Source organism: Anomaloglossus baeobatrachus, chromosome 3, assembly GCF_048569485.1.
Source record: "Anomaloglossus baeobatrachus isolate aAnoBae1 chromosome 3, aAnoBae1.hap1, whole genome shotgun sequence".
In the NCBI taxonomy this organism is placed as follows: Eukaryota; Metazoa; Chordata; class Amphibia; order Anura; family Aromobatidae; genus Anomaloglossus; species Anomaloglossus baeobatrachus.
In genome coordinates, this window is record NC_134355.1 from 503,498,752 (window position 1) to 503,513,810 (window position 15,059).

General features: G+C 43.5%; 1 protein-coding gene across 1 annotated transcript; it reads left to right on the forward strand.

The window, feature by feature from the left end:
• The first annotated feature begins 11,858 nt into the window (after positions 1 to 11,858).
• On the forward strand, positions 11,859 to 12,950 carry ARL14 (ARF like GTPase 14). The gene has a single exon (XM_075338572.1). It carries the CDS (start codon positions 11,895 to 11,897, stop codon positions 12,489 to 12,491), a length of 597 nt encoding a protein of 198 aa, XP_075194687.1. The 5' UTR covers positions 11,859 to 11,894; the 3' UTR covers positions 12,492 to 12,950.
• Positions 12,951 to 15,059: the final 2,109 nt, after the last annotated feature.

Genomic DNA, 15,059 nt, shown 5'->3' on the forward strand with positions numbered 1-15,059 from the left:
TGTCATATACCTCGCTACGTGCCCCTGTTCCAAACTGTATGTTGGCTTGACCTCAAGACAACTCCGGGTGAGGACGAGGGAGCACGTCCGAGATATTGCAAACTCGAGACAGGTGACAGATGATACAACCCTGAGGACAATTCCCAGACATTTCAAAACTTTTCATGGATGTGACGCATCTGAACTTAAACTGAAAGGTATTGATATGCTACACTGCGGTATCAGAGGGGGTGACCTAAAAAAACAATTGGCACAATTAGAGTGTAGATGGATAGTTACCCTTGGCACCATGACACCAAGAGGGCTCAATGAGAAGCTCAGCTTCGCCCCATTTTTATAGAGAGTTGTGGAGTAAATCTCGTTCTATGGTGTTTTGTGATTCATTTTTAATTGTGTTTGTTTGTTCTCTTGTTTTTAAGTGATTTTGCATCATTTGGATTTATGCCCCTGTAATCCCATGGAGTAAAGCAGTTGTCAACACCACTTGCCTACCCGAGTTTCCATTTTCAGCGTGGAGGAGACTGTACCGTATCTGAGCCCATGAACATATACATGGAATTCATGGAATCTATAATTGTTTGATGTTATTTATTATATATATTATTGTATGCTTTGTGCTATTTTGGTACCTCGGGTGATATAGTTTTGCATTTTTAGTCATTGCATAAGACTTATTGATCGTCTGTATTAATAAGATGAATTAAAACCCTCTTTATCAATCTCTATACACGCTTTGCCATATGGCGGCTCTGTCTACATATGGCCATATAATTGTATTATATTATATATACTTACGATATACTTATGATATGTAGATATTCTAGTTGGCATTCCACAATTATGTGGGTTGCCCTCCCCCCCCTTTTTTTCACCCGTGGTTCCAACTTGTGCGTTATTTTTCTATATTTCTTCTGTACTTAATTATATCCGATTCATGTGCATGTTTACATATGTGTGCACACGTGTATTGACAGCGATTCATCGCTGTAACTGTGCGGTTTGCACATGTGTGCACACATGTGCTTATAGCGATTAACTGCTGTAACTGTGCGATCATCTCCAAGGCAGATCGGTCTTTTCTATTATAGAAAATAAATGATCACGTATTTAATATTCCCCCCACCTGTGTACGATCTTTCTCTCTATATATATATATTGGAGAAACCGGGATTACATTGTATCATTCATACTTACTCTGTTGGTATTCATGGCTGCTTTTTGTCCCCCTGTGACGTGCGTGCGTCTGTGCGCGCGCTCCATGGAAATCCCTCTGGGTGTATGCACCTTGCGGCCTCTTTCAGCCCAGTGCGCATGCTCAATGACGTCATCGGAATCTTTTCCGGGACATGCGCACTGAGGCTTGAGTGCTGCATAGTGAAGTTCACAAATACTGAGGGCTTTTCATTACGCGTGCGCCGCTGTGACGCGGGCGCGCCACCTGGGTACTGATTAAATGATCTGGGGTATTTAAACCTGAACACGGGGGAATGAACGCGCTCTCACCCCTGCCTCCATCCTGCTGAGGAAGCAGTAGCGATACGCGTTCAGGATTGGTTGCGGTTTCTTCTTCCCCCCACTGGGTGTGCTCTTGTGCTCCTTTTCGTCTCCATATGGGTAAGTTGTACTGATTATTGATTATTCCATCTAGTACTACCATCATGATTGGCATAGGTATCTACCCTTGGTTAGGTTCAGGAGCCACTGTGTAATCATTACTAAAGCCATTACCTGATTTCAGGATATTTTTACCTCCATCATTTATATGGTTGTCACAGGCATTATTATATGCTTCTATTGAGCACATACACATACTTCTATGTGGGGGGTGATGTTTTTGGTAGAGGTCCTCCTTTATCCTCATAATTGATGTATTTTGAGTGTACATGTATTAGTGTTTTTATCCTATTTTTTGCTAAATAAAATTTATTACATTTTATGGAAATTGTACTCCTTTTTGTGTGTATACACATCAGCTTGGTAGTCATTATGATGGAGTTTTTCCAGACATTTAATCCTACTTTAAGGGCATTATAAGAAAAAACTGTTGAGAGTGATATAATGACTTTACAGCCCTTTTTTTGGTCTTTGGTTCTTTTTGTATTGACGGTATCTGTGTTTTTCACAGCTAATGATTCCAGAGACATGGATTACAGGGCACGAGATCAGTCGTGGCTCTGTCAAATCAATGAGGTATTTAAGGAGGATTCTAATGGGTGTTTTAACCTGAATCATAAAGACCATTTGACCCAAATTAACCATCTAAAGACATTACTCCATAGACGCACCAGAATATGGTGGAATAAGGGATTTCTTGAACAATATGTCACTAAAGGTCTCATTCCACGTGGCTTACGGATTCAAGTATTCCCATCCTTTTCTGTGGAGGATGAGTGGTTTAGAAAGGGATGGGAAGAAAGTGCCAGTTTATGCTCCAGAAGATTCATGGAGCTACTAATTAAATTGAATGACCAAACCATCAAAGAATTAGAGATAGAAATTGAAGCAGTTCAAGATACCCTCAAAAAAGAACTAAGCTCTGCAGAATTGGCGAAATTGAACTCTGACATTGAGATTGATCTTACAAGATGGGAGGGGGAACTTAAGACAACCAAAACAAAAAAAAATTCCAAAGGGATCTGACTGACCAAAAGAGTAACCAGATATATAGATGGAGGAATAATAATAAAAAATTCCCCCTGCTCCACAGGAATAGATCAAGATCTCAATCCTTTTCTTCTGCTACTTCTGGTGAGGGATCTGATATTGAGACTACAAGAAATGGACAAAATCTTTTCAATCTCTTTAGGGGGGGACCTAAGGAACCCTCCAAGAATTACAAGGGAAAAGGTCCTGCTAAGAGGAAAAACATATCACCTGGGGTAGCACAAGAGTCCAAAAGAAAACAAGGCCAACTCGAGGTAATTAATCTGTCATCACACATCCTCTCTGAGGCCCAAAAACAGGTTTTGGGCTTAGGTCTAACCTTTGTCCCTAACAATTCCTTTGATTACTTCACGGCAGTTAAGGATCTTTACCTTTTCTCCCGGAAGTTGATTTTAAGGAAATTGCATTGTAAGAAAGACACACCGGGGAGTCACCTGACAGAGGCCGAACAAGAAGCCATTCATGTATTAGAAGAACTATTGAGGGAACAAACAGTGGACCCAGTACAAAAGTTTCCAGTTGCTCTGCTGCCCAGGTCGACCTCTTTTCCCCCCTTGTCGGTATGCTCACAGATTGAAATATTCACCAAATTGGTCCTGGAAGACTTTGGTAAGATCTCCAGGTGCAATTATGGTGATAACCTCTCCAACAGTCAACGCAGGGCTTTAAGAGAACTTAGAGAGATGAAAGATATTGTGATCAAGAGTGCCGACAAGGGGGGCAACGTGGTCATCTGGCCAACAGCTTTATATGAACGCGAAGCGTTTCGTCAATTAAATAATAAAACAACATATTTAAAACTAAGCTATAACCCCACTTCTGAATACAATCAAGAATTACAGGAGATTCTGGATAGAGCTTTTGTACAGGGTACCATCCCGAAGAAAGTTATGGAGGGCCTGCTGGTGAGGCACCCTAAGGTGCCCACCTTCTATTTACTACCTAAGGTCCATAAGGATGCCACTGATCCCCCTGGGCGTCCTATCGTCTCGGGGATCGGTGGCATCTGTGACCCAATTTGTAAATTCGTGGAGTTCTATTTGAATCCCCTGGTACAGGATCTACCCTCGTATATACGTGATACCTCCGACGTGCTGACTAAAATGGAGGGACTCCACATCGAACCGGATATGTGGTTGGTGGCGGCGGATGTGGAGTCCCTCTATACGTGTATAGCGCACGAGGATGGTCTAGAGGCGGCGCGCCTTTTTCTTGATGGCAGTCGTCTGGACGGTCCTATTCGTGGACTTGTTCTAGAATTATTGGATTTCATTTTAACCCATAACACCTTTTTATTTAAGGACAGATTTTACCTTCAGAGACGCGGCACCGCCATGGGGGCAGCATGTGCGCCATCTTACGCAAATCTGTTTCTGGGCATGTGGGAGAGGGGGTTATTCCATTCGGAGGACCTCTTCTCCCAACATGTGATATGCTGGTATAGATACATAGACGACGTGCTGTTCCTGTGGCAAGGTGCTGCGTCTCAGTTGGAGGAATTTATGATTTATTTAAATAGGAATGATTTGAATATCAGATTAACCCATATTGCAAGTCAAAAACATTTGGATTTTTTGGATATACACTTTGAAGTGGGGGCTGATGGCGCGTTGCACACTGATATTCATAGGAAGGAAACTTCCGTGAATTCATTGTTGCATGCGACATCAGCTCACACCAAGTCCACGATTAGGGCCGTCCCGACGGGCCAGTTTCTTAGAGTCAGGCGCGTATGCTCAACGGACCAAAAATTTGAAATGCAGTCGCAGGACCTGAGGACAAGATTCAAACAGCGGGGATACAGCAACCGCGATATAAAGAGGGGGTATCTTAGGGCCAAGCACACCACTAGGGAACATCTTTTGTTTAAGACAGCTGACTCAAAGAGATCGAGAAGTCGGAGTAATGAGATTCGGTTCATATCAACCTTCAACTGTCAATGGGACAGAATGAGAGACTGTTTGAAAAAACACTGGGCAATTTTAAAAACAGATAAGATTTTGGCCGGGAATGTCCCGGGGGTTCCCCTAATGACACCGCGTCGTGGGAGGAATCTCAGGGACATTCTTGTTGATAGTCACTATGTGGCCCAGGTGACCAATCCATTTCTGACACAACAGCCCACCAGGAGAAGGGGTTGCTTTACATGTGGTGAGTGCTTGGCCTGTAAAGATAACACCATCATCCAGGGTACCGACTTTCGATCATCCGATGGTAAAAAGTATTTTAAGATTCAAAAATACATTACCTACAAGAGTTCGTTTGTCATATACCTCGCTACGTGCCCCTGTTCCAAACTGTATGTTGGCTTGACCTCAAGACAACTCCGGGTGAGGACGAGGGAGCACGTCCGAGATATTGCAAACTCGAGACAGGTGACAGATGATACAACCCTGAGGACAATTCCCAGACATTTCAAAACTTTTCATGGATGTGACGCATCTGGACTTAAACTGAAAGGTATTGATATGCTACACTGCGGTATCAGAGGGGGTGACCTAAAAAAACAATTGGCACAATTAGAGTGTAGATGGATAGTTACCCTTGGCACCATGACACCAAGAGGGCTCAATGAGAAGCTCAGCTTCGCCCCATTTTTATAGAGAGTTGTGGAGTAAATCTTGTTCTATGGTGTTTTGTGATTCATTTTTAATTGTGTTTGTTTGTTCTCTTGTTTTTAAGTGATTTTGCATCATTTGGATTTATGCCCCTGTAATCCCATGGAGTAAAGCAGTTGTCAACACCACTTGCCTACCCGAGTTTCCATTTTCAGCGTGGAGGAGACTGTACCGTATCTGAGCCCATGAACATATACATGGAATTCATGGAATCTATAATTGTTTGATGTTATTTATTATATATATTATTGTATGCTTTGTGCTATTTTGGTACCTCGGGTGATATAGTTTTGCATTTTTAGTCATTGCATAAGACTTATTGATCGTCTGTATTAATAAGATGAATTAAAACCCTCTTTATCAATCTCTATACACGCTTTGCCATATGGCGGCTCTGTCTACATATGGCCATATAATTGTATTATATTATATATACTTACGATATACTTATGATATGTAGATATTCTAGTTGGCATTCCACAATTATGTGGGTTGCCCTCCCCCCCCTTTTTTTCACCCGTGGTTCCAACTTGTGCGTTATTTTTCTATATTTCTTCTGTACTTAATTATATCCGATTCATGTGCATGTTTACATATGTGTGCACACGTGTATTGACAGCGATTCATCGCTGTAACTGTGCGGTTTGCACATGTGTGCACACATGTGATTATAGCGATTAACTGCTGTAACTGTGCGATCATCGCCAAGGCAGATCGGTCTTTTCTATTATAGAAAATAAATGATCACGTATTTAATATTCCCCCCACCTGTGTACGATCTTTCTCTCTATATATATATATTGGAGAAACCGGGATTACATTGTATCATTCATACTTACTCTGTTGGTATTCATGGCTGCTTTTTGTCCCCCTGTGACGTGCGTGCGTCTGTGCGCGCGCTCCATGGAAATCCCTCTGGGTGTATGCACCTTGCGGCCTCTTTCAGCCCAGTGCGCATGCTCAATGACGTCATCGGAATCTTTTCCGGGACATGCGCACTGAGGCTTGAGTGCTGCATAGTGAAGTTCACAAATACTGAGGGCTTTTCATTACGCGTGCGCCGCTGTGACGCGGGCGCGCCACCTGGGTACTGATTAAATGATCTGGGGTATTTAAACCTGAACACGGGGGAATGAACGCGCTCTCACCCCTGCCTCCATCCTGCTGAGGAAGCAGTAGCGATACGCGTTCAGGATTGGTTGCGGTTTCTTCTTCCCCCCACTGGGTGTGCTCTTGTGCTCCTTTTCGTCTCCATATGGGTAAGTTGTACTGATTATTGATTATTCCATCTAGTACTACCATCATGATTGGCATAGGTATCTACCCTTGGTTAGGTTCAGGAGCCACTGTGTAATCATTACTAAAGCCATTACCTGATTTCAGGATATTTTTACCTCCATCATTTATATGGTTGTCACAGGCATTATTATATGCTTCTATTGAGCACATACACATACTTCTATGTGGGGGGTGATGTTTTTGGTAGAGGTCCTCCTTTATCCTCATAATTGATGTATTTTGAGTGTACATGTATTAGTGTTTTTATCCTATTTTTTGCTAAATAAAATTTATTACATTTTATGGAAATTGTACTCCTTTTTGTGTGTATACACATCAGCTTGGTAGTCAGTATGCGTGTCTGTCTGTATGTATGCATGTATGTATGCAGCAGAGCAGTATGTATGTCTGTATGTATATATATATATATATATGCAGCAGAGCAGTATGCGTGTCTGTCTGTATGTATGCATGTATGTATGCAGCAGAGCAGTATGCGTGTCTGTCTGTATGTATATATGCAGCAGAGCAGTATGCGTGTCTGTCTGTATGTATATATGCAGCAGAGCAGTATGCGTGTCTGTCTGTATGTATGCATGTATGTATGCAGCAGAGCAGTATGCGTGTCTGTATGTATGTATGTATGTATATATGCAGCAGAGCAGTATGCGTGTCTGTCTGTATGTATGCATGTATGTATGCAGCAGAGCAGTATGCGTGTCTGTTTGTCTGTATGTATGTATGCAGCAGAGCAGTATGTGTGTGTCTGTATGTATGCATGCAGCAGAGCAGTATATGTGTGTCTGTATGTATGTATGCAGCAGAGCAGTATTTGTGTGTCTGTATGTATGTATGCAGCAGAGCAGTGTGTCTGTATGTATGTATGCAGCAGAGCAGTGTGTCTGTATGTATGTATGTATGCATGCAGCAGAGCAGTATGTGTGTGTCTGTCTATATGTATGTATGAGAAAACCGGAGGAAAAAAGAACAAAACCAAAAAGACGGGTAATAGTGAAATATAAATATTTTATTATTTAGTGAAACAATTATTATACAAAAGACATTTAGGTCAGGGACAAAGGATTAGGTAGAATGTCAAGGAATCAACTGCACAAAAGGACAGTAGCAATAAAAGGACCCCTCTCCTGCACGAAACGACCCAGTGTAATAGGAACAAAAAGGTGGGGACAAGTCCAGTAGAGGGAAGTAAAAGTGTGCAGGGGAACATACACGTTCTGAATCTAATAGCGGCTGCAATAACAAAACACACAGACTGGCATTTCGAATCAGCCACAATATAATGAAAATGAGTATTTCTCCATGTGGAGGCTAGGTGGTCAGTCTATGTGCTAGGGCAACCAGTATAGACCGTGCATCCAGATGGGATGTTCCCTCTGCACAGAACATCCCATCTGGATGCACGGTCTTACGTGTATGTTCCCCTGCACACTTTTACTTCCCTCTACTGGACTTGCCCCCACCTTTTTGTTCCTATTACACTGGGTCGTTTCGTGCAGGAGAGGGGTCCTTTTATTGCTACTGTCCTTTTGTGCAGTTGATTCCTTGACATTCTACCTAATCCTTTGTCCCTGACCTAAATGTCTTTTGTATAATAATTTTTTCACTAAATAATAAAATATTTATATTTCACTATTACCCGTCTTTTTGGTTTTGTTCTTTTTTCCTCCGGTTTTCTCATGTTATTCTAAGAATATACCCACCGAGGGCTTGCTACCCGCAATCCCCCGGTGTCATACCTACCTCTGATGGCCAGTTTTTTTCGTTGCTATATGTATGTATGTAGCAGAGCAGTGTGTGTGTGTCTGTCTATATGTATGTATGCATGCAGAGCAGTATGTGTGTGCCTGTATGTATGTATGTAGCAGAGCAGTATGTGTGTGTCTGTCTATATGTATGTATGCAGCATAGCAGTGTGTCTCTGTATGTATGCATGTATGATGTGTATCTATGTATGTCAGTGTATATGACTGTATAGATTTGTCTGTTTATATGTATTTTTGTGAGTTTGTCTTTAAATATGTATATGTATGTGTACGTATCTGTGTATGTGTGTGTGTGTATGTGTGTGTGTGTGTGTGTGTGTGTCTGCGTGTTTATGGGGCCCACTGGGACTCTTCCGCCCGGGGCCCACGAAAACCTGGAGCCGGCCCTGTGGTAGATGACACATTTGAACAAGATAGAGAAAAAAAGTGAATTACAAAGTTGTAGGGCATCATCAATTCAATACGAATCGACACCTTGCATACAGAAATGCTATGATTAGAACGTGTAAAACTCACAAGGCTGCGGACGTGAAGCGATACCTCATGGAGACCTTCCTACAAGTCATTGGGTATGGTGGCTGCGTGGAGTGACCTTCATGCGTACCTGACCTGACGCCATTGGACTTCTTTCTGTGAGGTCACATCAAACAGCAGGTGTATGCGACCCCTCCACCAACATTGTAGGACCTACGACGACGTATTACAGATGCTTGTTCAAACCTGTCACCTACCATATTGCACAAAGTGCAGCAAGATACTGTATGCAGTTGTGACGCCCTGGACTAGTCAGGTAATCCCAGGTAGTCACACACACAAACATATACCCCCTCCCCGAGTAGGTGACAGCAGCCAACCAAGAAAGCCTTGTCACCACCCTCCAGGTTTGATGTCCACACCAGGTGTGCGGAGCCAGGTGGTTGGCTCCGCCCACCAAGGAGTTCACATGCCTGGAGGCGGGAAAGACACAAGTTCATACTGAAGTTCTAGAGCAGTGTGAGGAGTAACCTTGACAGTGAAGGAGGGAGGACGAGTTCAAGGGCAGACCTGTGACCAGGCCTGCCAACAGACTACTCCGGTGTCTGGGTTGAAGCCCAGTCACCTTTCGCAAGGAGGCAGACGGTGGTGGCCACCTGCAGGAGCTGGGATTACAGCCGGTGGAACTGTAGGGAACGGGGTCGGGCGGTGGCCCACCAGTACCAAACCGGGGAACCGATTGGAAACCGGAGCACCAGGAGGGGTACTCAGACCCAGGACAAAGCCCTGAACCGACAGGGCTGAGTCAAATCAACTGGTTGAGGACTGGACTTAAGGACCTATCCCACACAAGACCTGTTAGAAGACAACAGCCCAACCATACAGGGTAAAGCCACCGCCAAGGCATAGAGACCCAAAGGGCCAGCATCTGCAGGCAAACGGGCTCCTACGGCATATACCAGTTGGGGAATGGACTACCGTTGCTTAGGCATGGGAGTCAAACATTCATACAAAGAGGTGCAGGAGAAAGGGGGAAACCACCAACCTATTCTGGGAGAAGCTGCAGCCAGCTGCAGGCCCCGTTCATCACCCCTGTTGGTTTACCAGAGACTCCAGTGTATTGTGTCATAGTGAGTACACCAGTGCCTTCGGGCCGCGCACCGCGCCGCACCGCATCAGCACCCAGCAGGCACCCGCTCCCACGCCTCAGCACCTCCCTCGGGCCCCCGGGACCATTGCTCCCCTACCCACGGAGGGGTCAACACCAAGCTGCGTAACACCGTCCCCGGGAGGCCTAGTTAATGGCAGCGGTGGTGTCTATCTATTCACCACAACCCGTGGGTGGTGTCACAAACTTACATTCCCCTTACAAACCACCGCGGCCCCAGCCGTGGAACTCCCCGTCAAGTCCCTGCGTGTAGCGCCAACTCCCTTGCAGAGTGACGTGACCCCCCAGGTCCGTGAGAGGCTCGAGCCACCACCCACCATACAAGCACAGATCCGAGCGGCTTGGCGGTTGCAGCCGAGCCCGCGGGGCGGTACACAGTCCAGAGTCCAGATGTGCATAGCAGCTGACAGTGGCCACTTTGAGCATCAAAGTTAAATGAGCGCCATATGCATGACCAGCATTCACTGTTTTGGGGGGGGTCATGGGTTTCATATCATAGCATTTCTATATGCAAGGTGTCGATTCGTTTTGAATTGATGATGCCCAACAATTTTTAATTCACTTTTTTTCTCTATCTCGTTCCGTTTTCGAGATAAAAATGCTAACTCTGTCGTTTTCCACCAGGTGGCGCTATAAGTGGTTTCATTGCATAGCGCATGGCTACTTTACTATACCTAGACACCACTTCTATGCCTATAGCTGCCGCTGTTCTCAAGTTAATGGCGGTGGACAGGATATGGGTGGACACACTGTATAAAAGCATACCACAGAAATCAGCCATGGCCTTCAGCGCCCGTAAGCAGTCATAATACTGTGTTGTCTGAACTTTCTTGGACATGCTTGGATAATGGAGAACATTTTGTTCACATGATCAGAGAGGGTCCTGGGTGTGGAATGCCTTACGATCTTACATATATTGCTTATCCTGTGGATAGGGGATACATTTTTTTTCACAGTGCAACCCTTTCATATTTACAAATTACCCTTTTATCTTGCTATATAAACCAATTCATGCTCACATATGTAATTGTAAAAATGCTGCTTCTAGGACAGAATAATTCTGTAATACGGTGCCGTATGGAGACACTATATGGCAGCTCACAGACAGCTTAAGGCTCTATAGTATGGATACAGAGAACCTATATGTGCTTCTGTACTTGTCATGTGTATAGTGTCCAAGATTGATATGGAACAAAAAACTGACCAGCACCTTCAAACAGAATAAAGCAAATGTGAACAGGTGCAAGCTGGTATGTCTCCATAATATACAAACAAAAGAATGCAGCAGCACTCTGTATATGCTAACATGTAAGCACACATTGAGTATATGAAATCTACATTACCACTATATAGAATACAGTTATAAATGAAGATATTTAGCTCACCATCAAAGAAAAGTTTGCCCTGTCGTGGCTGGTGGGCTTTCGCAAAATGGCCAAAGTGTGTGCTAACTGTCTTTATTATAAGTAAATTCTATATAGCAGTAATGCAGCCTAACTTTTACATACAGAGTGCTGCTGTATTGTTTTATTTATAAGATTGAGAAAAAGGCTGTCACCCCCTGCGATATATTGTAGGCCCCATATATTGATCACCCTTGGCAGGAGTTGCGGCAGGCAGAAGAATGTAATTTTCACCTAGTTTGTAAAAAGTAAACGTGCCTGATCAGTATAATGTTCACACATCATTGCATTCTCACATACTTTGAACTTTGATTCCTTTATCGATTATGCTTTATTACTCGTAACAGTTCCACCTTTGTGACAAGCAGTGGACATTAAACCTTCATAAACAATACACCTTTTTACATACTGATAAGACAGCCTATAAGTACTAGGCTGTCAGTGCTACAATTCACCATGCTGAACTTATTCTCCACCTTTTTTCTCTTTTCCTTCAATACAAGACATGGGCTTATCAGGTTCTATTCACTCCAAGGCTAAACAAGCCAGAATCTTGTTGCTTGGCTTGGACGCAGCAGGGAAATCTACTGTCCTGTATAGAGTCAAATTTAAGGAGCCCTTTTCCACTATCCCAACAGTGGGATTTAATGTGGAGATGATTCAGACGGAGAAGCACCTGCAGCTCACTATATGGGATGTTGGAGGACAGGAGAAGCTGAGATCTTTCTGGTGCTACTACTTTGAAAACACAGATGGACTTGTCTACGTGGTGGACAGCACCAACAAACACACTTTGGATGAATCCAAGAAACAGTTTCAGCAAGTCCTCCAAAATGAGCTGATAAAGAATGTGCCAGTGGTGGTCATGGCCAACAAGCAAGACCTGCCTGGGGCTCTGAATGCTGATGAAATTACTCGAAAGTTTAACATGAAGAAGTATTGCTGTGACCGGGATTGGTATGTCCAGCCCTGTTGTGCCATCACTGGGCAGGGATTAGCTGAAGGTTTCAACAAAGTGACTGAATTTGTGAAGAGATCTAAAGAAGAAGCCATAAGGTTCACCAAGCAGAATGTGATGCTTAAAACGTCCCGTAAAGTATGAACGTTCTTCTGCAGCTCATGGACAATTAACTTAATGCACCTTAAATGTGAAAGTCGTCACAGTGGCGTATTCATCAGAGACATAAAAAGAGCTAAGTGTTATTTATTGTCGGGACATTCACAAAAATGCAATACCTCTCTGTGATACAGTATGTGTGCCTACTGTAAGAACAAGAGGCCTGGCAGTATTAAGGGACAGCATTTGGGAAATATGTGACCTTTTGTATTAAAATAGGCAGCTATCACCAAATTATTGAAATTGCTGCTTATCGTTAGTGCTAAGTATACTTAAGTATATAAATGAAAAGACATTAAGCTCTGTGTAGGGTATTATTATACACGTGGCACTGATGCCGTCCATTGTAATACTTACAACCAGTATTTTATATGCTGCTTTCCTTTACACTATGCATTGTTTTATTTAAGTTTAGTCTTCATTAAAAGGTAATGATATCTCCAATGTGACCAATGTACAGTTGTTTTTTTCTAATAAATCCATATTTTTCTTATTTGATGTTTTTTTAAAGGGAACCTGTCAGGTGCAATATGCACCCAGAACCACGAGCAGTTTGGGGGTATAATGCTAACCCCTGCCTAACTGTCCCTGTATACAGTAGCATAGATAAAGAGATCTTTAGAAAAAGTATGTCTAAAGATCGTATATTATATGCTAATGAGGCCAGGGACTAGTCCCAAGGGTGTGAGTTCCCTTCGCTAGCCGGCGTACATAGCATGTTAGCACACCCCTGATGGGCGTACTAACATGCTAATGAATGTGCAGCGCTGCTGCACATACCTCAGTCTTGATGGCGGTTAGCGGAGGAGGATGGATGCGCACTGCGCATGATCAGGAGTCCCTGAAATTTCATGTGCACTATACCTTACTGAAGCTGGGAAGCTAACACCCGGCAACAATTTAGTGCCAATGATCAGAAGTCCCGGGGACTCCAGAGCATGCGCAGTATGCATCCATCTTCTGCCGGCCGCCATGAACAGTGAGGTATGTGCGGCAAACCTGCGCATTCATTAGCACGGTAGTACGCTCACAGGGGCATGCTAACATGCTATGTGGGCTGGATAGCCAAGGGAACTCACACCCTTGGGACTAGTCCCTGCGCTCATTAGCATATAAGAAATGATCTTTAGAAATACTTTTTCTAAAGATTTGTTTATTTATGCTAGTGTATACAGGTACGGTTAGACAGAGATAAGCAATATACACCCAGAACTGCTCGTGGTTTGAGGTGCATATTGGACCTGACAGCTTCACTTTAACTAGTTGCTTTCCATTATTTCTAACGTGAAATAAAGGTATGTGCACACATTAGGTATTTTCTGCATTTTTGTCGCTTTTTTTCTGCTGTTATGCCACAAAAACTGAAGATTTTCTAGTATCAGCAAAGTGAAGAAGATTCCTGAAGTCTGATGCACATTACTTATACCTTCCTTGCATATATTACATGTTTTTGGTTTTTTTTTTAAACTACTTCTTATACCGAAGAAACTAAAAATGTTGTAAAAAAATGTATTTTATGAGAATATTGGTACCCCATGCCACCCCTAGATAGGGACAGAGACAAAGAAAATATATTAAAGCTTTCTAATGTAACTTGCACTGCGTAATATTGCAACGTATTGCTGGTATTTGTTTCCTACTGAAACTATTTTAGAGGGCACTACTCCCAGGATTAAATAATCCAACAATAAAAGGATAAGGGATCACCCCAACACACCACGAAAGGCATAAAGAAAAGGCAAGGTGGTGTGCAAAATGAGGGATACACCTTTAAGTACAAATATTGGTCTTTATTATAAACAAAGTGGACACAAACACATTAAAATCACTTAAAAAGGCACAAAAAATAGTGATGAGCGAGCATGCTTGTCACTACTCGGTACTCGCACGAGTATCGCTGTACTCGGGCTGCTCGGCGGGGACCGAGTAATCTCGCGATACTCGTGCTGTACTCGTGGTCTTCATTTCTGCATGTTGGCGCTCTTTTGAGAGCCAGCCCTCATGCAGGGATTGGCTGGCAGACCACTGCAATGCCACAGCCCTGTTAGTTGTGGAATTGCAGTGATTGGCCGGCCTGCACAGCGTGACCGAGCCTTTATATCGGCCGGCGCGCTGTGCTGTGCTCACAGCTATCCAGACTGTCAGTGCAGGGAGAGTGTCGCTGATTCAGGGAAAGCTTTGCGGCCCTTTATAGCTTTTTCAGTTGCAGGGCTGCAAACAGTGTGACCAAAAGTCCTTCTCAGGACTATTCTAGTTGTATACAGGCAGGCAGGGTATAGCCAGGTCGGAGTACAGTAGCAGAGTCCTTCTCAGGACTATTGTTGCTATATACAAGCAGGGTATAGCCAGGTCTGAATACAGGCTAGTGACCAATAGAGTCCTTGTCAGGACTATTGTACCAGTATACAGGCAGGCAGGCAGGCAGGGTAGTGGTGACCGTATACCAGCCTTCATCATATCTGGGGCTGGTGTACACAGTGTAAAACAGTCCAGATAGTGTCTGACTTGTCTTTAATTGTCGCTCCCCAAAAAAACCTGTTAGGTTCTTATTGC